The 25,942-nt window shown below is 46.1% G+C and overlaps 2 protein-coding genes and 2 pseudogenes across 4 annotated transcripts in view; 1 reads left to right on the top strand and 3 right to left on the bottom strand.

The window, feature by feature from the left end:
* Nucleotides 1–708, bottom strand: part of EXOSC10 (exosome component 10) — a 41,423-nt gene extending 40,715 nt beyond the window's left edge. For both annotated transcript variants that reach the window (XM_069078741.1, XM_069078742.1), the window contains exon 1: nt 505–708. In XM_069078741.1, the coding sequence (XP_068934842.1) occupies nt 505–690 (186 nt within the window). In that variant the 5' untranslated portion in view covers nt 691–708. The remainder of the gene's footprint in view (nt 1–504) is intronic.
* Nucleotides 709–5,388: 4,680 nt separating this feature from the next.
* Nucleotides 5,389–6,629, top strand: LOC138154563 (coatomer subunit epsilon pseudogene; annotated as a pseudogene).
* A 5,931-nt stretch (nt 6,630–12,560) lies between these two features.
* Nucleotides 12,561–13,713, bottom strand: LOC138154329 (large ribosomal subunit protein uL29-like; annotated as a pseudogene).
* A 134-nt stretch (nt 13,714–13,847) lies between these two features.
* MTOR (mechanistic target of rapamycin kinase) overlaps nt 13,848–25,942 on the bottom strand; it is a 113,146-nt gene continuing 101,051 nt past the window's right edge. For both annotated transcript variants that reach the window (XM_069078976.1, XM_069078977.1), the window contains exons 51-58: nt 24,274–24,346; nt 23,728–23,802; nt 23,119–23,254; nt 22,331–22,396; nt 17,108–17,188; nt 16,728–16,808; nt 15,448–15,553; nt 13,848–14,783 (exon numbers count right to left, since the gene is read on the bottom strand). In XM_069078976.1, coding sequence (XP_068935077.1) covers nt 14,768–14,783; nt 15,448–15,553; nt 16,728–16,808; nt 17,108–17,188; nt 22,331–22,396; nt 23,119–23,254; nt 23,728–23,802; nt 24,274–24,346 — 634 coding nt within the window. In that variant the 3' untranslated portion in view covers nt 13,848–14,767. The remainder of the gene's footprint in view (nt 14,784–15,447; nt 15,554–16,727; nt 16,809–17,107; nt 17,189–22,330; nt 22,397–23,118; nt 23,255–23,727; nt 23,803–24,273; nt 24,347–25,942) is intronic.

The raw sequence follows: 25,942 nt of genomic DNA, 5'->3' as shown, positions 1-25,942 counted from the left end.
CAGAGGGGGGATGGACAAAGGGGGATGGTCAGAGAGGAAGGGCAAAGGGGGATGGAGAGAGAGGGATGGGCAAAGGGGGGGTGGACAGAGGGAGATGGGCAAAGGGGGATGGACAGAGGGGGATGGACAGAGGGAGATGGGCAAAGGGGGATGGCCAGAGGGGGATGGACAAAGGGGGATGGAGACAGGGGAATGGGCAGAGGGGATGACAGAGGGGGTTGGGCAGAGGAGATGGACGGGATGGAAAGGGGATGAGCAGAAAGGATGGGGAGAGGAGATTAACAAAGGGGGTTGGGCAGAGGGGGACCATGGAGTCCCCGCTACGGTGCCCACAAAGAGGGGGCAGAGTCTCTGACAGGGGTCGAGCCGGGCCGGGGTGTGTCTCTCTCCTCAGGGGGCGACCAGGGTAGGCCCGGCGCAGCCTGGGGGCTCTGCCCTCCAGAGAGGAGAGGCCCAGGTCAGAGGACAGAGGTCCTCGGGCTTCCAGGGTCTCGGCTCGCTCACCTTCACGAAGCTGTCCGCGTCCTTGAACCCCGGCAGCACCATCATCCCGCTCGGCTCGGCAGCCGCCGCCGCCTCAGGCCCAGGTCTCGCGGCTCTAACGCTGGGAGCCGCCATCTTCCAGCCCCCCCCACCGCAGAGATCTTCTCGCGAGAGGATGGCGAGGAGGGCATGCTCATGAGCACGCATGCTCAGAGAAGCGCCAGCATCCCAGCCAGTCGCACGTTCCCAACGTGTACTTGTGGCCCGGGGCAACCAGAGCACCAGGTTGTTAGCCACGTGGTCTTACCTATTTCTTTAACGGAGGTGGAAACAGACAGGAAACGTAACATAGTATCCTAGCCCAGCCTCCCCTCCCCCCTCGTTTTACGGAGGAGGAAACTAACTATTGGGATCTTTTTTTTTTTACAGGCAGCCTCGTGGCGCAGCGCGTGGAGCTGCGTTCTGATCCCATCTCAGACACTGCCTTCCGTGTGACTCAGTTTCCCTAGCTGTAGAATGAGGGTAATAACAGCACCTGCCTCCCCCAGTGGTCGTGAGGATGAAATGAGAGGATATCTGTAAAGAGCTTTGCAAACTTTACCAACATTATTGAGAAAGAGCCCTCTGGACCAACCGTGCCCCCCCCCCTTTTTTTTTAACAGATGAGGACCCTGGGGACCAGAGGAGGGAAATGACTTACCCAAGATCACACAGCTAGTTCCTGGGATACTAGAATCAATCAAACAAAAAAAATATTAAGCATCTACTGTGTGCCAGGCCCTGTGGACACAAAGAGATGAAAGACAGTCCCTGACCCCAGGGAGCTCCTAATGTATCCCAGGGATACATTAGACAAGGTGTATAACAGTATATACAAAGCAGCTGTGTAAAGGATACATAGGAAATGATTGACAGAGGGAAGGCCCCAGAAATGGGGGAGGGGAGGGAGGGAGGGAGAGTGTTCTGGGCATGGAAGACTGTAATGGGAATGTAAATTTTTAAGATCTTCCCTGCCCTTAGGCTAAAGTGCACCTGGAGCCTGGGGAGGGAGGCTTGTTTTTCAGTAGATACTTCTTGATTGGCCAGTGGGTCAATAAGGTTGTTACATTCTCTGAGCCAGGAGAAGGCTATATAAGCCCTGATGTGTAGCTTTGTTTTGGGGCTCACTTTGAGAAGTGTTCTGTGATTTGATCAGATGAAACTCTGGGAAGCTGTTGTCCAGAGCCCCCCAGCTTTGAAACCCAGATGTTGATTTGGTATGGATGTAATGGTTGGACAGTTTGAAAATGTCTACTTGATCTGTTTCTGTCTTGATAATTCTGTCTGTATACTTTGAAGTTCGGGGTGCTGACCTTTTTCCCCTGAAAGAGGTAAAAGATACATGTTTGACTGATTAAAGTAAGCTTATTAACCCATTTTGAGTTGCTTTCCTTTAACAAAGCAGATCTAAGAATCTGTGTTGGCAGACACCCTGGGGACATTGGGGTGCTTGCTACTACACAGACAACCAGAGAAAATTCCTCAAGCTGAGAGATGGAGTGCTGTGATCGGGGCCTGCCAGGATGCCCCTGTTATGGGGGCAAAGAATCTATGTTGGGGAATAAGGTGTAAGAAGGGCAGCTCAGTAGCACAGTGGACAGAGCCCAGGCCTGGAGTGAGGAAGACCTGAGTTCAAATGTGGCCTCAGATGCTCACTAGCTGTGTGACCCCGGGCAAGTCACTTCCCCTGTTTGCCTCAGTTTCCTTAATGAGTTGGAGAAGGAAATGGCAGACCACTGCAGTATCTCTGCCAAGAAAACCCCGAATAGGGTCCTGGAAAGTCAGAAGTGACTGAACAACAAAATGGTGTTGGATGCCTGGAAAGGTAAGAGGAGGTTAGTATTTAAAGGGCTTTGAATGCCAAACAGAAGAGTTTATATTGAATCCAGGAGGATAATAGATAATAGGGGAGACTCCTATTGAGGAGGAGGGTGACAGGGTCAGGCCAGACCTACAATTTAGTAAAATCACTTTGGCAGCTAGAGAGAGACTGGAGGTGGGGAGACCCATCAGAAGGCATTTGCAGTAGTCCAGGCATGAGGTAGAGGGCCTACATCAAGGGGGCTGCTGTGTGAGTGGGAAGAAGGGGATAGAGATGCCATGAGCATAGAAACTCAAATGGGCAACAGTTTGGATGTGGGAAGTGAGTGCTTGAGTACAGTTAAGGGTGACACAGAGGTTGTGAACAGGGGTGACCCAAAGGATACTGGTATACTTGAGAGTAACAGGGAAGTTTTGGAAGAGAGGAGAGTTGGGGAAAAGATAACGAAGGCTGTTTTGGACATGTTGAATTTGAGATGCTCATGGGATAACTGGCTCAAGATGTCCAAAAGGCAGTTGCCGATGATCCCCTAATCAGTAAACTCCAGTGACTCCCTGTTATCTACAGGATAAAATATAAAATCCTTTGGTATTCAACACCCTTCAAAACTTGCCCCTCTACACCTTACTTTAATTTTTTTTTTTTTTTGCTTTTTTGGAGGGCAATTGGGGTTAAGTAACTTGCCCAAGGTTACACAGCTAGTATTTTTGTGGGTGTGGGTGTTAAGTGTCTGAGGCTGGAACCGAACTCCAGTCCTCTGGACTTTGGGGGCTGGCGCTTTACTCACTGTGCCACCTAGCCGCCCCTCCACCTTACTTTAAAAAAAATTATCAATTCTAAATTCTCTCCCTGACTCATTGAGAAGGCAAGAAAAAAACAAACAACTCATTACAAATCAAATGTCCAAATTAGCCATGTCAAAAAAAGGGGGGGGGGCAGCTAGGTGGTTAGTGAGTAGAACACTGGCCCTGGAGTCAGGAGGACCTGAGTTCAAATGTGGCCTCCGACACTTAACACAAAAACTAGCCCTGTGACCTGGGGCAAGTCATTTAACCCCAATAGCAGATACTCCTGAAGCTGGACAGATTGGATCTAGCCCGCAAGGAGCTAAAAAGGATGCAGGAGCAAGATGAAGATGCCACTCTGACGCAGCTGGCCACTGCCTGGGTCAGTCTGGCCATGGGTGGTGAGAAGCTGCAGGATGCCTATTACATCTTCCAGGAGATGGCGGAGAAGTGCTCCTCCACCCTGCTCCTGCTCAATGGCCAAGCTGCCTGCTATATGGCCCAGGGCAAATGGGAGGATGCAGAGGGAGTGCTCCAAGAGGCACTTGACAAGGACAGCAGCCACCCAGAGACTCTTATCAATCTCATTGTCTTGTCCCAGCACCTGGGGAAGGCCCCTGAGGTCACCAATAGATAGAGAGAGAGCAAGAAATAGGAGAAAACAATGTGTTGAATCTGTACTCTGAGCACATCAGCTGTCTTTCTAGACGAGGGTATTACACCTGATCATAAATCCTTTGGAATTGTGGTGGGGGGTCATTGTTTTGATCAGTGTTACTAAGTTTTTCATAGTTGATTATCTTTTTTTTTTGGAGGGGGGAGGGTGGGGCAATTGGGATTAAGTGACTCGCCCAAGGTCACAAGGCTAGTAAGTGTTGAATGTCTGAGTTCAAATATGAACTTAGGTCCTCCTGACTCCAGGGCTAGTGCTCTACTCACTGCATCACCTAGCTGCCCCCTGCAGTTGATTTTCTTTACAATATTGCTTTTACTATATAAATTCTTCTCCTGGTTCTCCTCACTTCATTTTGCATCAGTTCATTCAAATCTTCCCAGATTCCTCTGAAACCATCTCCTTCCATATTTCTTACCGCTCAGTAGTATTCCATGACAATCATATATGATAGTTTGTTCAAGCCATTCCCCAATTTCCTCAGTTTCCAGTTCTTTGTCACCACAAAAAAAGAGATGCTGTAGTTTTGTACATATGGGTCTTTACCCTCTTTCTTTGATCTCTTTGGGAGAGTATAGACCTACTAAGGGTATTGCTGGGCCCCTCCAAACTTTCTAGTCTTATATTTTAACCTGCACTGTATACTCTGTGATCCAGTGACAGTTTCCTCCTTTCTCTTCTTTGAACAAGACACTCTCTTTACTCCAAGCATTTCCCTTTGCCTGGAAGACTCTCCTTTCTCACTGCCGCCTCCTGGCCTCCCTGGTTTCCTTTCAAGTCCTAGCTAAAATCCCACCTTCTACAGGAAGCCTTTTCCAATTCCTCTCGAGTCTGTGCCTTCCCTCTGGTGATGATTTCCAATTTATTTTGCAAAAAGCATGCTTGTTTGCATGTTGTCAGCCCTCTTAAATTGTGAGCTCTTTGAGAGCAGAGATTCTCTTTTACCTTTCTTGTATCACTTGTGCTCAGCACAGTGCCTGCCACATGATAGGTGCTAAATAAATGTTTATTGGCTGACTGACTGATGGGAAAGACTGTAGTTCTGCAGAGAGGTTTGTATTGGATAAGTAGAGGAGAGATTCATCTGCATAGAGAAGAGAATTAAATCCATGGGAGCTGATGAGATCACAAGGTGATGTAAGATAGAGAGAAGAGAACAAAGTCCAGGCCAAAGCCCTGTGGCAGTCCATGGTTAGTGGGGGTGACCTGGATGAAGACTCAGCAAAGGGAGTCTGACAGGTTGGATGAAAGTCAGAAAACAGCACTGTCAAGAAATCCAAGAGTAGCTCCATTTTGTGTAGAGTGGGGCCAGAATTTGTAGTGGATCTCATCAGCGCCATTTTGTGATTGAAGGCAAAGCAGTTGGTGATGGCAAGGTGAAGGGTGTGTTCTCTTTGTAGTGGCGATGGAGTGGAAGAATAGGTCATGGGAAAGCGGGGAGGCAGGATGTTGGAGGGAGGATCAGTATGTGTTCAAGTCCTCTGCAGGCACTGTTTTCTATAGCAGTGGTGTCAGATGCAAACAGAAATGGCAGGGTGAGGGTGGCCCTAATGGTAAATATGATCCCTATGGGCTGCAGATTGATTTAGAAAAGCACATATTGACTTCCTCCTCATATCCGTCGACGTGTCGGTAACAAGATGGCCCCTCCGGCTCCCGGTCCTGGCCCGGCCCCCGGCGGCCCCGGGGAGGTGGACGAGCTATTCGACGTGAAGAACGCCTTCTACATCGGCAGCTATCAGCAATGCATCAACGAGGCGCAGCGCGTCAAGCTTTCCAGCCCAGAAAAAGAAGTTGAAAGAGATGTCTTCTTGTACAGAGCTTATCTCGCACAGAGAAAGTATGGTGTGGTCCTGGATGAGATCAAAGCCAACTCCTCTCCTGAGCTCCAAGCTGTTCGAATGTTTGCAGAGTATCTTTCCAGTGAGAGCCAGAGAGATGCGATTGTTGCAGACCTGGATCGAAAGATGGCCAAGAATGTGGATGTGGCCAATACGACCTTCTTGCTGCTGGCCGCTTCCATCTATCTCCATGACAAGAACCCTGATGCTGCCCTGCGCACCTTGCACCAGGGGGAGAGCTTGGAGTGCATGGCCATGATTGTGCAGATACTCCTGAAGCTGGACAGATTGGATCTAGCCCGCAAGGAGCTAAAAAGGATGCAGGAGCAAGATGAAGATGCCACTCTGACGCAGCTGGCCACTGCCTGGGTCAGTCTGGCCATGGGTGGTGAGAAGCTGCAGGATGCCTATTACATCTTCCAGGAGATGGCGGAGAAGTGCTCCTCCACCCTGCTCCTGCTCAATGGCCAAGCTGCCTGCTATATGGCCCAGGGCAAATGGGAGGATGCAGAGGGAGTGCTCCAAGAGGCACTTGACAAGGACAGCAGCCACCCAGAGACTCTTATCAATCTCATTGTCTTGTCCCAGCACCTGGGGAAGGCCCCTGAGGTCACCAATAGATACTTGTCACAACTGAAAGATGCCCACCGGTCCCACCCATTCATCAAAGAATACCAGAGCAAGGAAAATGATTTTGACCGGCTGGCTCTGCAGTACGCTCCGAGTGCATGAGAAGGGCCACAGGGGATTTGTGGAGAGCCCTGGACTCTCCTCCCCTAGAAAGGAAGAAAACCGCCCTCGGCTGGCCAGTTTTCCCAAAGCGAAGCATTCGGCTTTCCATTCAGGACCATTCCTTTCAGAGCTAAAGTGTTGCCCTTTCTTGCAGGCTCTCCCAGCCTCCCTTAGCTCCTTCTGAGGACTCTGGGCCAGGCTCCCAGACACAGCACCTTTTCCAATAAAGGCTCTTCATTAAAGGAAAAAAAAAAGCACATATTAATATCATACATGTTTTATCATATTTTTTATTTTAAAAACAATTTTCCAATTACATTCCAATCTGGTTTGGGTATACTTGGGAGTCATGGGGAAGACTGCAGACCTGGCATCAGGGGAGGCCTGGGTTTAAATCTAGCTTAGGTCACTTACTAGCTGTTGAGCCATAAGCTGTGTGTTTGACACCTCTGTCCCAAAGCAGTCAGGAACAGGAAGAGGAATGGTCCTGGACAGTCCATTTGGGAGGAAGGAGGTAGATGAGCTGGGTATGACTCTGAGAAGGCTTCTGGAGCATTGCTGAAGGCCCCAGAGCACAGAGCCTGGATATGGGCTATTTGTGAATGTATATAATCCATCCCTAATACCATTAGGTCATGAAATCTAGCTTGGTGTGATGGTGCAGGCCTATAGTTACTGTTTTTGGGAAGGCTAGGGTCAGTAGGTTGATGGATTTGGGGAGTTCTAAGCTGTGGTTGAGTTACAGGTGATGTGCCCACTGAATGCCTCTATGGTGAGACCCTGGGGAGCAAAGGGCCACTAGACTGCCCTGGTCAGATGGTCAGATGGGCCCAGGTCAGAAAACATAGAGCAGGGCTAGCTTCCACACCAATAAGCAGCAAGATGAATCCCATGAGTGACCAGTACATTTCCAGTCTAGGTGAGAGGAGGGGATCCAGTCTCCAAAAACAGAGAAGAACAAGATGTGTGCTGTCTTATGAGATTACTCCTTTTCATTCTTTGTGGGCTGTGCCATATAGGTCTCACAATGCCTTGGTAGTGAAAGAAAAAATATGAGTCACACTTCTCCCTACTCCTTTGTGAAGGTGGGTAGGTCTACCAATGTAGAACACTACGTATACTGTCAGATTTTTTTTTTCAAAGTATTGATCAGTATTGTTGATATTTTTTATCTTGAATTTTTTTTGGTTTGGCCTTATTTCTCAATTATATAGAGAATTAAATCAAGTTAATAAGTATAGGAAACATTCCCCACTTGATAAATGATCGAAGGATATGAACAGGCAGTTTTTGGACAAAGAAATCAAAGCTGTCTATAGTCAAATGAAAAAATGCTCTAAATCACTGTTGAGAGAAATGCAAATTAAAACAACTCTGAGGTACCACCTCACATGACTCATTGATTTACAACACTTCAGGAAGGAAACCATATTGCTTCCATTTGAATTGACTTAGGAAGAGAAGATCACCTGGCAGAATAAGATACCAGATACTGAGATCATTTGTTGAACTGAACTGTCGGCAAGCGTTTAAACTGCAGAGAGCCAGACTCTGATGGGCTGGCCATGTTGTTCGAATGCCAAAATATGTTTGCCAAAAAGGTTATTTTATGGAGAACTCACATAAGGCAAGTGCCCACATAGCAGTTAGAAGAAGTGATATAAGGACACTTTCAAGGTCTCTGAAGAATTTTGGAATCAATTGTGAGACATGGTAAACTCTGGCATAGGACTACATCGAGGAAGGCACTGTATTCTAGAAGCAAAGTGAAATTACAGTAGTTCAAAAGAAATGTGAGAGGTGCAAATTTAGACTCCTCTCCACTCCATATGTTCATACGGACTACTTAAGCCCAAACCTGTGGTAGAGCCTTCCAAGCTCATATTAATCTGATCAACCACAGCCAGACATGCTGTTGACTCCAACACAGTCATGTCATCAAGAATGAAGGACAATAACCAACCAACTATCAGATTGGCTAATATGACAGAAAAGGAAAATGACAAATGTTGGAGGGGATGTGGGAAAATTGGGACACTAATGCACTGTTGGTGGAGTTGTGAACTGATCCAGTCACTTTGGAGAGCAATTTGGAACTATGCCCAAAGGGCTATAAAACTGCATATACCCTTTGACCTAGCAATACCACTACTGGGTCTATTTTCCAAAGAGATCATAGAAGAATGGAAAGTACAAAAATATTTATAGCAGCCCTTTTGTGGTGGCAAAGAATTGATAAGTGAAAGGAGGCCCATCAATTGCAGCATGGCCGAACAAGTTATGGTATATGATTGTGATGGAATTCTATTGTGCTATAAGAAATGATGGGCAGGATAGTTTCAGAAAAACCTGGGAAGACTTACATGAACTGATGCAAAGTGAAGTGAGCAGAACCAGAACATTGTATGTACACAGTAACAACAATATTGTACAATGATCAACTCTGAGTGACTTAGCTAGTCTGAGAAATACAGTGATTCAAGAGAATTCCAAAGGATTTATGATGAAGAATGCTCTCCCCTTCCAGAAAAAGAACCAATGGAGTCTGAATGCAGATTGAAGCATGATTTTTTTTCTTTCTTTTGGAGGTGTGGAAGCTAACCCTGCTCTGTGTTTTCTGACCTGGGCCCATCTGACCATCCTTAGGCAGCCTAGTGGCCCTTGCTCCCAGGGTCTCACCATAGAGGGATTAATTTTCTTTTTGCAGGGCAATTGGGGTTGACTTGCCCAAGGTCAAAGGGCTGGCAAGTGTTAAGTGTCTGAGACCGGATTTGAACTCAGGTCCTCCTGATTCCAGGGCCAGGGCTCTATTCACTGTGCCACCTAGCTACCCCAAAGCATGCTTTTTTTTAACTTTATTTTTTCTTGTCTGTATTTTCTAATATGGTTAATATGGAAATATGTTTTACATGATTTTATATATATAATCTATATAAATTGCTTGCTTTTTCAAGGAGGAGGAAGGGGAAGGAGGGAGAGAATTTGGAATTCAAAAATTTTAAATTAAAAAAATTTTTACATGTAATTGAGAAATATTTAATGAAATAAAAAATATATTGAGATTTCTTTTGTTGTTTTATGGGAGGGTTCTCTGGGAGGTAGAAAAGGTGGGGAAATTCTAGCATTGTAAAAAAAAAGATACCACTAAAAATTTATTTTTAAATAAACGGTCATTTTAAAACAACTTGACCCCAGATCCCTTGGAATGGAGGGGGCATAGTAGGTGCTTAGTAAATATTTATTGCACTGGATTATTGGATTGGATTCATTTCCTTGCTTCCATGAAATCACCAGGATTAGTTATTCTGTATTTACAGATTTTCAAATTTTAGTAGCTGGCTCTGGTCACTCGTTTTCAAGCTCTGTCCAAAGGTTCTTCCTTAAATCTGACCTAAAATCTTTAAGGGCCCCTGGGAGAACAGAACCTATAGATCTCTCACATACTAAAGAAAGGGTTCCAAAACATTAGCTCACACTTATATTTTGTAGAGTGACCCTTCCCCTGCCTTTTCCCCCAGCTCTTTCTCTCTTGCTCTTTCTTTTAGCTGTTTTTCCTTCCTTTTTGCATTCTCCTTATGAGTTTTAGTTTCAGGGCACTTTAACATAAAGCAGTTGCCTAAAGTCATTTCATATTGCACTCTGAGGGGGACATTTGAAATATTAGGACATGTACTTGAGGTACAGTAGGGATAGTGAGCTTGGAGGCAAGGCCAAGGAATGGCCACTGTTTGGGGGCTCCTGGGGCCTGGTGGAAATATTGGATGATCCTGGAGATTCTAGACACCCACCAAAAATCAGTATAAGAGAATAAGGATCTGCAGTGTGCAGGGGCCTGGGTGGCGCTCCCCTGCGGGGAAATGACTGTTCCAGACCAATTATCCTGCCCCAAGTACCCAGAGTAGACGGCTTGTTCTTGGTTGCCTGGCCAGCAAAATAGCTCTCTTTGAAGGTGGGGCACGAAAAACCCTAAAAAAAGGCATTCAGGGGAACCTGATCGTGTCCACCGGGGGTGGGAAGTCTAGGTTTCAGACCTTCCTAGGAGAGGCTGAATCCCTTAGGGGTTTTACCTGATGAACAACTTTCCCTCTTAATTCCATTCAGTAAATACATCTTAATCCATAATGAGAATACACAATCCTTTCGGATCACCCCAAGTTTGGGGAAGAAGATCAGATTCTCAGATGGGAAGGGAGGGGGTGGGCCGAGCCATTTTTTGGGTAAATTGCAAATTATCGCTTGGAATGTTTTCATACCCTTAGGTTACAGTAGACTGGATCTGGGAGCTGAGAATCCCAGGCAAATCCCCATCAAATACATGTAAGAAGGGTCTGGGACAGGGTGTGGAGCACCATCTAGTGGTTTACACAGAGAAGGCACCCTGAGTAGCTAGCTCGCCTGTGCCACCTGGGGGCCACATCAAGTACTGCGTGCCCCTCTCTTCCACTCTAGCCATTGGTATCAAATTCAGTTAGAAAGGGGGGGGGGGCATGGAACTGTCTGGAAGGACCCTTTGGGCTGCATCTTGGCTTAGAAAACCACGTATTATCTCTATCTTTTTATATTTTTACTTACTTTGTTAATTAAATATTTCCCCAATTCCATTTCCTCCTAGTTCTGGCTGTCTTCTGGACCTGGTGGGTACAGGCCCCTGTGCTACATTATCCCCTATTCTCCCTCATGCTCTGTTCTCTGCCATTGTCACTTCTTGTACTTTTGCCCTTAATCCTCTTCCTCGCTCTGTGTTGTGTGTATCTGTGTGTGTGGTGTGAGCGTGTGTGTGTGTGTGGGGTGAGGAGGAGGGTGCCTCTTTGACCATTCGCTCTCAGCTTCCATCGTCCCTTGCTTACTGAAGAAATGTTTGGGGCCCCCCATCCTTGGGAAAGTTTCACTTGATCCTGTCATCTTCCCAGGCTATTTATGCTTTTGATTCTCCTTTTCACACTAGAAGAAGGTATCTATAGGAAGGCCCGGCCGGTCAACCCTCTCCTGGAGGCTCTGTGCGCTTGTCCAGGTCCCGCCCAATCACGCTATATGAGAACACCTGAAGATCAGATGACTGTTGGCCCTGGGAGTCTGAGGGATTCGATACCCAAGGAAGCCTAGGGGTTGAGGCTGGTGGTGGGGGTAGGGAGTGAGAGGGCTTTGGAGCCTGGAATGCTGACACCCCCCACTCCTACCCCTCGGGGCAGCCCTGGAAGTCATTCATCATCCCATTACAGGAACAGTGCTTGGAAGTGGTCTGATGCTCTGATTTTGCCATTTGGCATTAAAGAGCTTGGAAACTGCACCAGAAATTTGGTTAAGATGACATCCAGTTTGGGCCCAGATCAAGGGGCTAGAGCAGAAAGTAGTTTGATGACCAACTACTCGGAAACTTTCGAGGCCTAGGCCTGAGGGACCCACCTGAGGCTGTCAGAGCCAGAACTTGGGCCTGGGATGCCCGCAGAAGGCACTTTGGCTATGGCGCTGGCCCTGGCTCCAGTGTGGTCAGATCTGTGCTTCCCATAAGCTAAGTTTTCTGGAAAGCCCTGGCTGGCTGCCCTCAGGTGCCTTTAGGCTTGTACTGCCTTGGCCAGGGCTTGTCTCAGAGGCTTCTCCCCACTGAGGCCTTTTCTCAGTGCTCAACCTATGTGACTGCTCTCCAGCTTCTGACATCGTTGGCTGCTTCTATCCAGCAGGGACCTGCCCTCTGCTCCTGTGCCATGGCTCTCTCCTGCATCTTCTGTTTGATGGCTCCTTCTCAGTCCAACCTCTCTACCTAAGCAGGGATGTTCCTCGAGGCTATATACTGGACCTGCTTCATCTCCACTGTCCTGGTGAGATCATCTGTTTCCAGACTCCAGGCATTCTCTGCTTCTATAGCAGTCAAATCTATATAGCCAGACCTAACTTGTTCCTTGAACCTCTGTCTGGTGTTGCTTCCTTCTAACCCAAATATGCTTCTGAGGCTCAGTTCCTTTCCCAAATGGGAAGTGTTCCCACCCCAGAGCCCCCTCCCTCCTCAGGAACCAGCCCAAGTCAGCCATTCTCCCCTCTAGCTGGGCTCCACTCCTGACCCTCAAGGATGTTCCACATTTGCCTCTGTTCCCTTTCAAGGTACACATTTCTCCACCCCAAGTGCTTCCTCCTCCAGAACTTCTGCATTTGAAGATGGCCAACCCAGCCAGGCTCACTTTTTTTTTTTTTTAAACAACTTGTCTTTTTATTGAGCATCTCAACAAATTATTTGTCTTAACAGCAAATTTCCGAAGGGGGTAAAGGTGTTTCTTCCTCTGCTGTTTTTTGGCCTTCTGGCTTTCCCTGTGCTTACTAAGCCTGCAGTGCATGGCATAGGTCTTCTTGGGCTGAAGGTCCAGGGGCTTGTATTTCTTGCCCTTACAGAATTTCCTGAGGTTCTCTTTCTGTGTCTGGTTGATGACAGTCTGAACTCGGGCAACAGATTTTCGAACCACTCAGATCTTAGATAACTTGGATGCAGCTCCTCCAGTGACCTTGGCTACTCTCAATTGGGAAAGTTCCACCTTTAAATCATCTTCCCAACGAAGATCCCTGGCCTTGATTTTTGCCATGATCGCAGAAGAGACACACCGCCAGCGACTCCGGGGGGAGAGTGCCAGGCTCACTTCTAACTTAGATGGCTGCACCCCCTTCAGCTCCCTTTTATTGGCTGTCTTTGCCTATTCACAATTAATCTCCTTGAGGGTAGGGACTGTCTTTCTTTTCCTTGTATTTGTATTATGGGCACCTAGCACAGAGTGCTTAACTATCCACCCACCCATCCAGTTATTGGATGTCAGCTGGCATCTTGAACACAACAAATATCTGAAACCTAACTCATCTTTCCCACCAGATCTATTCCTTCCTTCATCTTCTGTGTTTTTTTGGAGGGCAGCCTTGGAATCATCCTGGTCTTCTGCCTCCCTCCCCCCATCTGTCCTCCAACCATCCCCTTCTCTCCACACCCTCTCCCCTAGTTGGGGCCCCCCATTGCCTCTTGATGTTTTATTACATAATCCACTGCTACACAGGAGGTACAGACCTGATCCTGTCACTCCAGGGGCTTTTAGCACAATGAGCATACTCCTCAGCCTGGCCTTTAAAGCTTTCTGGAATCTGCTTCCAACCTGCCTTTCCACACTTATTTCCCATGACTTCCGCTTGGCACCTCTGCTCTTTACTTATCTGTGTATAGGTTGTATCCTCTCAGAGAATGCAAGCTCCTTGAGGACAGAGACATGGCTGTCTTGTCCTTGCATCCAATATCCCTTCCACATAATCGTGCTTAGTAAGTACTGAGTGGAGCTGATCTTGGGCAGGGCATTCCTTTCTGAGCCTCCCTTTCCTAATTAAATGCTGATTAGATGAGCTTATTTTTTGGAATGAGTGTTTGATGATTAATGTGCTTTGGCTGCCTCTCTCCATGGTCTCTCCTTCCCTAATTATGGTCAGGAATAAGAAGCTACTCAAAGGCCTTTTATAACATTTTGGTGTTTATTGGCACAAAAGTTTTTGTTCAGATACATCATGGCCTCTAGACATGGCTATACTTTATACTTTGTGCACTTCCTCTCATATTTACTCAGAATTCCCTCTTTGCCTCAGATCTTTCATCCTTCCATCTGATACCCATCACCATTTCATGGCATGCCACCTTCTTCTGCATAACTCCTCTGCTCTGACCATGGAACGCTCAGGTCTCACTTGCTGGTTCCTGATCCTGCTCTGTAACTGAGCCGGGAGGGATGGGGTAGCAGGTGGACCCCACCCTAACTGTGCTGTGCTCTCCCCAGCAGCGGCAGAACAGCCTTGCCAATGCGCTCTGCTCGGCTCGCTTCAGGCCCCACACCCAGGCCTTGAGGGTGGTGACTGATGTGCAGCATCCCTGGGCTGGGAGGCTTCGGGTGCTGCTGCCGCTCGGCAGGGCCAGGGAGGGAGGCACTGGGAGGCTCTCGGTCCATTGTCCCAAATCTGTCCCTTTCCCTCCCTGTGACTGACTGTGCCAAGCCTGCAAAGCCTGCGAGGATTGGGCTTACAAGGCTGTTCTTTAACTGGAAAACATTTATGATGAGTTTCTTTGTGAGTTAAGTCAAAACCCGTATTTCTAAAGTTCTGGACCATCTGACCCCAAAGACCAAGTGCTTTGTTTAGGTGTTGATATGTTCCCCTTCACTGTCCTGGGAACCAAGTCAAGTCTTGTGTTTCTGACAATGTATATTCTTCGACAGCAGCTCTAAAGTTGGTTGAAGCCAACCGTTAATATACAGCAGTTCTCTTCATTTACATTGCAAACTATCTGACAAAGGCTATCTGGCCGTTGTTTGGTTTCGTGGAAGTGTACACTTGTAGCACAGAAGCCTCCAGAGAAGAATCAGGGGCATCCAGGGACCTCCAGTTACCAGAAAGGACACCTGAGGAGACAAAGACAAGCCTTTAATAATGCAGGCTTCTTCAAAATGTAAAGGGAAGCAAGTGAAATAAGAAAGATCAAGGTCTGGCAGTCCCATGGGTACTCCCTGCATTCTCCCACAACTAATAGGGTGGGACATGCCCATCAATACCAGTCAAGGACTCAGGCCTCCTCGACGTCCCAGAACAACATTTAACTGCTAGCCCCTTCCTCAACTTCCCGCCTTTAAGCATGCCTGGGGCGATGATCGAGGCAGGCCGAGGCATGGTCCTTGAGGTCATGATTAGGGATCCCAGGCTGCGCTTTCCCAGACTCCCCTCCTGTCACTTTTCTGCTTTCCTCTTCCACTCTCCCATCTCTGAATTGATGGTAAAAGGATAGCCAATGCCTTCACACCATCTTTCCTCTTTTAACTGTAGGGTTTGTTTATGGGTGTTTCTTCTTCTTCTTCTCTGTATATGTGAACTGAGAAAAGCTAAGTCTATTGCAGTTATGGGGCTTAAAAAAAATGATGACTCTGCCCACAGTGCCTAGACGAACACTATGGTCTACAAGGACTCTCAGCTGGATTTTCCGCCCATCTACAACACTCGCTGGTGCTCCTGCGGGAGGTCAGCACCATCCCCACCTGCTTCCTCTTTCCCAAGCAGCTTGCGCAGGCTTACCAGCCGATGTAGCACTGGCAGAGGTTCTCATGGGACGTGGCCTGCTTGATCAGTAGCTCGACTTGGGTAGGGACGTCCAAAGTCTCGTCATGAGAAAAATCTCGACCTAGGAGAGCAGGAACGAGAAAGCTCTGTCTACGCTGGATTGACAAAGCGTCTCAAAGACCTTCCTGTCCCTTGTCTAGCCCTCCTGCTTCTTGATCCACAGGATGAAAGATGCCAGAGCCTCACAGTAAGGGACAAAGCTAGGTTGTAGGGAGACATCCAAGCTCCCCGAGGTCACCACAGAGTACCTTGTCTTGAACATCTCTGAGGCTTATGTCATGCATGTGAATCCACATGGAGGATCTACAAACCTCACATAGGATGTAGGAAGTGGCCCAAGGCACAAAGAGGTTCAGTGACTTGACCATGGTCAAGTGTTGGGAGAGTGGCGGGGGGGGGGGGGGGTGGTAATCAGATTTTGTTAATGTTTAGTCATTTTTCAGTTATGTCCAACTCTCTGTGACCCCACTGGGGGTTTTCTTGGCAAAGATACTGGCATAGTTTATCATTTCCTTCTCCAATGCATTTTACAGATGAAGAAACTGAGGCAAACAGGGTGAAGTGACTTGCCCAGGGTCACACAGCTAGGAAATATCTGAGGCTAGATTTAAACTCAGGTCCTCCTGACTCCAGGCTCAGGGCTCTATGCACTATGACACCACCTCTGGGTTTGGGATTAGAACCCAGGTGTTTTTGACTCCAAGCCCAGTCCTCTATCCACTGAGCCTTATTTATAATACATTTGATGGTTTTATCTGTTTTTAGGTCTACCAATCTCTAGCCCAGAGAAAGGCTAGAGCGAGCAAGGAACCTTCTGCCTGGAAGTCAGATCTTCTGTTTGAGGGCCACTTGCCTTTTCTCTATAATTTCCAACAGAATTTACACAGGGAATGATCATGTAGCTGATGGATTAGCTGCCTGCCCTTCATGCTGGTGAAGCTCATGTAAGGAAAACAAATTTAACCAAAGTAAAAGAATCTTATGTGCCTCAATTAAAGTTATATTCCTGTGACCTTGACTTGTACTATGGGTACAGGCCATCAACAAGAGAGGCCTGAAAGCCTCCATAACTGCTGACCTCAGAGAAACAGCACCATCTAATTAATTAGCTAATTGGTAGTAAAAGCCTAGGCCTTAACAACAAGCCTGAAAATCATGCCAACCATTTACTTAAGGAAATGAAAGCCATTCTACGAAGTTTATGTTCCTTCCAAGTAACAGAAACACACACTCACCAGTAAGTTTATCTCGAACCCTGTTAATAATCTGAATAGCCTTCTTATTTAGGGCCTCTGGTTTCACCAAACCATCCCCAACTGAAAGGCAAAAAGGAGAAAGGAATGTTCAGAGTGCTGTCAGAGCTTTCCACGTGGTGTGCTGAGTTGGCTTTGCTGTTTACCTTTGTTGGCAGGAGATAGCAAGAAAAAGCTTGAGACCCTCCTCCTCCTTCTCCGTAGGATGGGTCACCTCTGTTGACCTCCCCAGGCAGTGCACGCACACACATGCACGCGCGCGCGCGTGCGCACACACACACACACACACACACACACACACACGTGCACACCTCTTTTTGTCAGACCCCTCCATAACCTAACACACCCACAGTTTTACTTACTAAATGAATGGATGGATTCGGGCACCGTGGTCCCTGTTTTCTTATGGGCAGTCTCCCCAAGCTCCATGCTGTCTAATAATTCTATGGGAAGAGAAACAGAAAAAAAAAATCAGACCTCGGATATGTTTGTGTTATAAGGTCCTGACCAAACCCTCCTGAGCTCCAATCACCTCTTGTACACAGAACACTGGGCTAGGGAGATAGGAAACCTGGATGAGACATGTTTCCTACCTACAAATTGTTACATTCATCTTGGGCAGGAAGAATAGAGTGTTTTGTCAAACAAAAAAGAGGCCAAGAAAATAGCAGGAAATATACTAAGACAGAAAAACAAACACCTTTTAGACTCCTGCTAGATGTCAGTGATATGACTTATTCAGAAAGTGACAGCTTTTCCATCAAGCAAAATGAATTTGTCAGGTCTTAAGCTACACAATGGGGGCCAGAGAGATGTGAAGCCAGGAAGACCAGGTTTTAATCTGAATGCAGATGTTTACCATTTTAACATCTCTGAACCTTACTTTCTCATCTGAAAAATGGGAATAATAAGAACACCCACCTCCTGACGCTGCTGTGAGGCATAAAGGATTTATAGTGTGGCTAGAAATGAGGGCTGTTGTCAGGAGAAGCCCCTTTAACAGTGCCACACATATCACCTACTAAGTGCTTATTTCATTGACCAGAAACCCAACTCAGAATTCAGAGCAGCACATTTCTACGAGGCAGGGGAGTTCTTGAATTTTTTGGAGGTCACATCTGAATGATTAAGGTCTTCAAGCAGAAAAGAATGTGAATTATGTGGAATTACCCAAGTAAGATATTATATGTCTTAGACAGGATTTTTTTTTTTAAATTGGGACTAGGGACTGGACCTGCGATTTCACTGAAAGAGGGAACTCCCAGGTTCAGTTTATGAGGAAAAACTAGGTGACAGATTGTCTAGAATGCTGGGCCTGGAGTCAGGAAGACCATAGTTCAAATCCTGCCTCAGATACTTACTAGATGTGTGACCCTGAGCAAGTCAATAACCTGTTTGCCTCAGTTTCCTCATCTGTAAAGTGGAGATAATAACAACACCTACCTGCTAAGGTCGTTGTGAGGATTAAAGGAGATTAAAAACTGTCAAGTGTTGGGCACAGTGCCTGCAGCGGGTTGGTGCTATTTAAATGCTTATCCCCTTCCCTGCCCCCTGGCTGCTGCCATCACCAGCATTCTCTGGGGGATGTCACAGTGCCAGTGGCAACCAGAGGAGGGCTTCTCATCCCTTAGATGTGCAGGGTACTGGGGAGCCCTCGAAGAGCTTGGAGAGAAGAGAGGGCATGGCCATGAGGCAGAATGGGTCATGTTCCAAGAAGAGGTCCAGATGAGGAGCTTGGGAGAACAGGTAAGGCATCAAGGAGAAGGGGGCGCCTGAGCCTTTCCTTGAAGGGAAGAAGGAACTTCAGTAGGTGGAGATGGAGGTAGGAGGAGGACAGTGTGAGGGAAAGTATGGAAAGGAGATGAACAGGGAAAGAGGAAGCAGTCAAGTTTGGTTGGAAAGAAGCTGAAATGAGAGGAGATAAAAAAGCAGGCCTGGGATAAACTGTGGAGGGCTTTGAAGGTCAAGTGGTAAATATATATTAGGTACCTACTGTATAGTTGGCATTGTGTTAGACACTAGAAATATAAATACAAAAGCAAAAAAAGCCCCTGCCCTTGGGGAGCTTATATTTTATTAGGAATGTGGGGAACTCCTTAAAAAGCAGAAATGGTGAAGAAAAAAAGATGTGCAAGAATTCACTGAAGAAAAGAACTCATTAAAAATTAAAAATTGGCCAAATTGAAAAGGAGGCATAAAAGCTCACTGAAATAAAAACAATTCCCTAAAAATCAGAACTGGGCAAGTGGAAGCTAGTGATTTTATAAGCATCAAGAAACAATTTTAAAAAATCAAAAGAATGAAAAGAGAAGAAAACGTGAAATATTTCATTGGAAAAACAATTGACCTGAAAACGGATTGAGGAGAGATAATTTAAGAATTATTGGACTAGGGGCAGCTAGGTGGCGCAGTGAATACATCACCAGCCCTGGAGTCAGGAGAACCTGAGTTCAAATCCAAACACTTACCTAGCTGTGTGACCTTGGGCTTAAGCCCAATTGCCTTGCCTTCCCCCCCCCCCCCCCCAATTACTGGATTACCTGAAAACCAAAAAGAGCCAAGGCACTATTTTCAGAAATTATCAAGGAAAACTGCTCTGATATCTTGGAGTCAGAGGATAAAATAGAAATTGAAAGAATCCACTGATTACTTCCTGAAAGTGATCCCAAAATGAAAACTCCCAGGAATATTATAGTCAAATTCCAGAGTTCCTAGGTGAAGGAGAAGATATTGCAAGCAGTAGAAAGAAACAATTCAAATATCATGTACTATAGGATACACAGGATTTAGTAGTTTATACTACTATTTAGTATATAGTAGTATATACTACTATTTAGTAGTTTATACAGGATTACACAAGATTTAGTAGTTTATACATGAAAGGAATGGAAGACTTGGAAAATGATATTGCAAAGGGCAAAGGAGCTAGGAATTGCCACCAAGAATCACCTACCCAGCAAAACTGAGTATAATCCTTCAGGGAAAAAAACGGAGAACTTTAAGCATTCCTGCTGAAAAGACCAGAATTAAATAGAAAATCTGACTTTCAAATATAAGACTCAAGAGAAGCATAAAAAGATAAGCAGGAAAGAGAAATCCTAAGGGATTCAATAATGTTAAACTGCTTACATTCCTACCTGGGAAACCTGAGACCGCAACTCCTAAGAACTTTATCATTATTAAGGCAATTAGAAGGAGTATACATAAACAGAGGGCACAGGTGTAAATTTGACTATGATGCAATGCTATCTAAAAAAATAAAGTTAAGGGGTAAGAAAGAGAGCTGCAGCAGGAGAAAGGGATAGGGAGAGACAAAATATCTCCCATGGACTAGGCAAAGAAAGAGCTTTTACAGTGGAGGAGAAGTGGGGGGGGGGGAAGGTGGGCTGGTGAACAACATGTGAACCTTACTCATCAGAATTAACTCAAAGAGGGAATAACATACATACTTACTCAGTTGTAAGAAATCTATCTTGCCCTACAGGGAAGTAGGAAGGGAAGGGAATATGAGAGAGAAGGTACTAACTAATACAAGGGAAAGTGGATTGGGAGAGGCAGTGGTCAGAAGCAAAACATTTTTGAGGAGAGACAGGGTGAAGGGAGAGACAGGGAGGGAGGAAGGGAGGGAGAGGGAGAGAGGGGGAGGGAGAGAGAGAGAGGGAGAGGGAGAGGGAGGGAGAGAGGGGGAGAGGGAGAGAGTGTGTAGTAATCCTAACTGTGAAAACATTTTTACAAGTTTCTCTGATAAAGGTCTCATTTATCAAATATATAATATTTGAACTGAATCAGATTTTTAATACAAGTAATTCCCAATTGATAAACGGCCAAAGGATATGAACAGGCAGTTTCCAGATGAAGAAGTCAAAGCCATTTATAGTCATATGAAAAAATGCTCTAAGTCACTATTGATTAGAGAAGTACAAATTAAAACAACTCTGAGGTGCCACCTCACACCTATCAGATTGGCTAATATGACAGAAAAGAAAATGACAGATTTTGGAAGGAATGTGAGAAAACTGGGACACTAAAGAACTGTTGGTGGAATAGTGAATTAATTCAACCATTGTGGAGAACAACTTGGAACTATGCCTAAAGCGTTATATAACTGCATACCCTTTGACCCAGCAATATCACCTAGTGGTCTGTATCCCAAAGAGAATTAAAAAAAAAAAAAAGGAAAAGGACCTATATGTACAAAAGTATTTATAGCAGCTCTTTTTGTGGTGGCAAAGAATTAAGATATTGAGGAGGTGCTCATCAATTGGGGAATGGCTGAACAAGTTGTGGTATATGACTATGACAGAATACTATTTTTTTTTTTTATAAGCAATTGGGGTTAAGTAACTTGCTCAAGGTTACACGGCCAGGTGTTTCTGGGTGGGTGCTAAGTGTCTGAGCCCGGATTCGATCCCAGGTCATCCCGACTCTGGGGCCAGTGCTCTTACATGCTGAGCCACCTGGCCGCCCCATAGAATACTATTTTGCTATAGGAAATGATAAACAAGATGTTTCGGAAAAACCTGGGAAGACTTACAATAACTGATACAAAGTGAAGTAAGCAGAACCAGAACATTATACACAGTAACAGCAACTGTGAGTGACTTAGCTGTTCTCAGCAATACAATAATCCAAGACAATTTTGAAAGACTTATCATGAAAAATGCTATTATCCACCTCCAAAAAACACCCCAATGGAGTCTGAATGCAGATCGAAGCATACTTATTTACTTTATTTTTCTTTCTGTGTTTTCTTTCAATATGACTAATGTGGAAAAGTATTTTGCATGACTGCACATGTATGACCTATATCAAATTGCTTGCCTTCTCAAGGGGGGGAAGGGAAAGGAAAGAATTTGGAAATCACAATTTTAAAAAACATATTAAAAATTGTCTTTACATGCAATTGGAAATAAATATTGAGGAGGAAGGTAAAAAAATTAGATGGTCCCTTTTTCCTCTGAGTGTCATAATTTCTATTTGACTAATCACTTTTTGCTCCTTATTCTTCAGAATCAAGTCCAGAATAGAGACTTGCCTTCTCATTTTCCTCTACCTATATTTTAGTTTTATGTTTTTAATGAGCAAAAATAAATGTTCTCTCTTCTCCCTCCTTCTTTTCTCTCAATCTTTCTCTCTCTTCACTACTACCACATTGAAGAAAAAAGAAAGAAAAAGAAAATTTGTATAACAAATATGCACAGTCAGGCAAGGCCGAGCTCCTCATTGGCAGTGTTTAAACATATATAGGTTTGATTCTGCACCCTAAATCTACCACCTATGTCAGAAGGTAGAGAGTATGTATGCTTCAGCATCAGTCTCCCAGAATCAAAGACGGTCATTTATTTGATCACAGTCAATGTTGCTTGTCTTTACAATGTTGTTATATATTTTTGTTCTATTATATAACTATAAAGTTTATCATATTTTTTTAAAAAAGGTGTTGACCTTCAGGATTCTGTGTTGGCACATGACACTGAAGCACCAAGTACCTTCACTAAGTGCTGGAAGGAAAGGCCTGTCTTTTTCTTGTAATGCCCCAAGGTCAACTAGAACCACATCCTGCTCTTCCCATATGATACACCCACCTACAGACTGGCCGGCCGAGTAGGAGTCTGTCCGCGTTCGGGATCGCTTAGTGCCTTTTGTATTTGCTGAGGAAAGAAATAAAACTAACATTGAAGAGGGTTTTATGCTTTCATTTGAGGTAAAGGAAACTTGGTGGACGTTCTCTTAGAATCATGAAACCCTGGTCCTTTCTCAACCAGTAATACTCAGAAACAGACAATTACCCCTTATTTGATATAGGAGGGTGTAATGGGACATGCAGTGTTAATTCTCCACTTAATTCATTCACTCCATGTGTGGACTCAGAGAAGGTGTGAAAGATGGTAGTAACAGGATCTGATGGTAGATAGGGAAAATTTCCATCAAAAGGCAGAAAAATAAAATTGAATAAAATGATTCCCCTAAGAAAAACTCCTACCCAATTTTCTACCCAAACTTAGTTTTCTGCCTTGTAGACCAAAGCAAAAGGAGATCAATTCTTACTAAGGGAGTGTCTATGGTAAGAAAGAAATTCAAAGTGATTTAGGGGTAGCCCTTAAATGGTTAATAAGCAGTTTTCTAGATTATGTAGTTAAGGATGTAAGGGGAGGTTTAAAAAAGCGAACACTTTGTTGTGCACTTAAAAGCATGATTTTAGCAACTATTCCGTGGTCTTAGGGCAGGAGAGGGCAGTGCCCAGAAGCTACCTTAAGTTCCCAACTTACAGATGGGCTTTGGAGCTGGGAATGCACCTTCTCCTGGCCCAGTCCTTCCCCAGGTTTTGGGTCTCGTGGGCAGGAATGTCTCTTCTCCTACACTGAGCACTTACTGTCCATAAGCCTCCAGTTCAATAAGGGGTCGTAGACAAAGGCTTCCAGGACGGCCATCACGCTGTCCTTGTGCTCTCGAAGCACCTCCATCACTGTGTGGCAGGTGATCCTGTAGTTGCCATCGAGGCCGGTCACCTGCAGCACAGATCCAGACCATGTTTAGGAGGGCCGCAGGCTCCAGCTGTACTTGCTTCCACCCCAAGGTATTCTACTGTATTTATCATGGAAGAGAAGTCAGTCATTCCTCTCACTGACATACAGGGAGAGCTGGGAGTGAGAGGGCCAGGACCCCAGGAGGGCAAGAAAGATGATGACTAGTGCTCTGAGCTAGACAAAGGACTGACTCACAACGTGCTGAAGAGTTAGGATACATGATCTGACTGATACAAGGAACTTGTGAGTGAGGGAGCTCTCTCCACACAAGCTGTCACCCGCATGGCAGCATGCAGTCTTGGAGCCCAGGGCTTGCCCAAGGTCACAAAGCCAGTCTGTGTCCCTCTGTCGCAGGGCCTTGGGGGCCTCCCGGGGGCCGGTGGGAGGCTCTGTGGCCTGTCCACGTGGATGGGCTCGGGGGATGAGTCTCTTGGCCACTCCTGATTCCCACTCACCTCCATGGCGTTGGTCAGCATCCTTGTCAATCTAAACGGGATCTTCTCGGGGAACTTCTCTCGAGTCATCGCAACCTAGCGCATAAAACCACTGTCTGGTTCACTTTCTCAAGATGAAACCAGGCCAAGAGTAGCACCTCCCCCCAGATCATCCTGAATTAGCCAACATAAACTGCAGCCAGCCAGCAGTTACTAAGCACCATTACGTCCCAGGCCCTGTGCTAAGCACTGGGGATAGGGAAAGTTCCAAAAGGCTCAGGTGAAGAGCTCAGAAAGCCTGTCACCAACCTTCAGTCCACAGCATTAGACCAACAAAACCCGAGTGCATCCTCTGTGGGGCGCTACGTGCCGAGGGGGCTGCCAAGAGGGCGGCTGTGCAGCGGAGGATGGTGGGAAGAAGGTGAGGAGGAGGACATGGTGAAGGAGTGAAAGGGCGCCTCCGAGGTGGGCCTAGGGAGGGGGTACTTGTTCTTGGCTTAGAGCCACCCCAAACTGCTGCAAAGGGGAAAACCCTCCCCTCTACAAGCTTCAGGGCCACCTCCTCACCTCAAAGCAGTCCCCAAAGTCGATGTGTAGGATCTTCCCGCTGAGTCTGTCCAGCATCAGGTTGGATGGGTGTCTTGATTCCAAGGAGAAGAGACCAGAGGCACAAGTTATTAGAGCGTACAGACAGATCAGTCGACCAGCAGGCGATGGCTGAAGCCCTGAATGACAGCATCTCTGGGCAAGCCAGAAATGGCCCTGGCTGCCTGGCACACAGGCCCTGAGAACAGGGACTCTGCACCAGTCAGGGCGTGTGCATTTTTAAAGATTTATGGCTGATTTGAGGATAGGGTTATTTATAGCCTTGAAGGAGAGAGCAAAGTAAATGATACCAAGGGAGGATATGTAGATGTATGTGCAGGGGACACAAGACCAGAAGACAAAGTCAGGGTGGCACAAGTAATGCTTTTAGCTTTGAATATCTATTACAAGCATTTTCAGATTCCTTTTTTTAACCAACAGAGCCAAAGAACTTTATAGTACAGAAGCACAGAAAATTCTGTTTTGGTTGGTTCTAATTCTAGGAAAACACACTTAAAAGCAAAAAGGTTAGATTTAAAAATTTGTTTTTGAATGAGCTATATCAAGTTAAATCAAGTAATATATATATTACACTGAGAAGCAGCAGTAAAGGGTAGCTAGTGTGCTGGGCCTAAGAGTAGGAAAGGCCTAAGTTCTAATCCTTCCATTTATTACAATGACTCATTGGAGTCCCCTGGACAAGTCACTCAGCCCCTATGACTATACAGGACTTGTCACCTAAGTCATACATGGGTTTCCCATCCTAATAAAGTAACTCTAGGGGAAGGGCTTTGTCCAATCTATGCATTTTTCTTCTCTCGAGTGGATTTCACAGCTTATGACAGCCAAGTCTGGAGCTGGCCAAGATGCCAGGTATAGGATCACAGCACCTGGAGCTGGACTAGGGGCCATGGTGAAGAAACTGCACAAGGCAGGTGTATGCTTCCTATTCCCATGGCAGTAGCACCTACGTCACACGAAGAGGTGCCATTCGAAGGACATTCCCTGCAAACATCTGGATGAGGCTTGGGCAGCCGGGGGAGTTTCTGAGGAGGGGGCTGCCCAGCCAGAGCCTTCAGTGTAGCTTTCTGGCTGGGTTCAGAGGCTGGCAGCATGGGCACCCATGGATTTGGAGAATGTAGTAACCCAGAGTAGGGGTCCTGAGAACATACCACCCTGGGCTCAGTTGAGGGAAGTGGGGAGATGATGTTCAGAAGACAGACTTGGGAGGCTTGTGAGGGGACATAAAACACAGCATGAGAACACTCGAGGAAGGGCTATCCTGTAGAAAAGGGACTGGCCCTAGAGGGCAGTCCCAGGAGTAAAGGCTAGTTCCAAGGGGAGGGCCCCTACAGCTGCCCAAGGGGAATGGGCTGCCTGGGGAAGGAGGGCTCTGCTTCCACCACCTGGGTAGGCTCTCAAAGGCCAGGAGTTCTTGTTCATGTATGGGCCAGACTACATGGCTTCAGAGGCCCTTTCCAACCCTGCGATTCTGTGAGAGGCCTAGAATGGCTAAGTAACTTGTCTTGAGTCACACAGCAAGTAAAGGAGCAGTACCAGGATCTTGGTAGAGGGTTTCTGATTCCAAAGGCAGTGCTCTTTCCCTCCCACACCATGTTGCTTTTTGTAAACTATGGAATTCCTAGAATCG

The sequence above is a fragment of the Petaurus breviceps genome, unplaced genomic scaffold, assembly GCF_028583685.1.
Source record: "Petaurus breviceps papuanus isolate PSGF00001 unplaced genomic scaffold, PetGlider_PUasm1.0 91041, whole genome shotgun sequence".
NCBI lineage: Eukaryota > Metazoa > Chordata > Mammalia > Diprotodontia > Petauridae > Petaurus > Petaurus breviceps.
The sequence above is the reverse complement of the archived record's forward strand: the minus strand, read 5'-3'. Positions and strand labels throughout refer to the sequence as shown.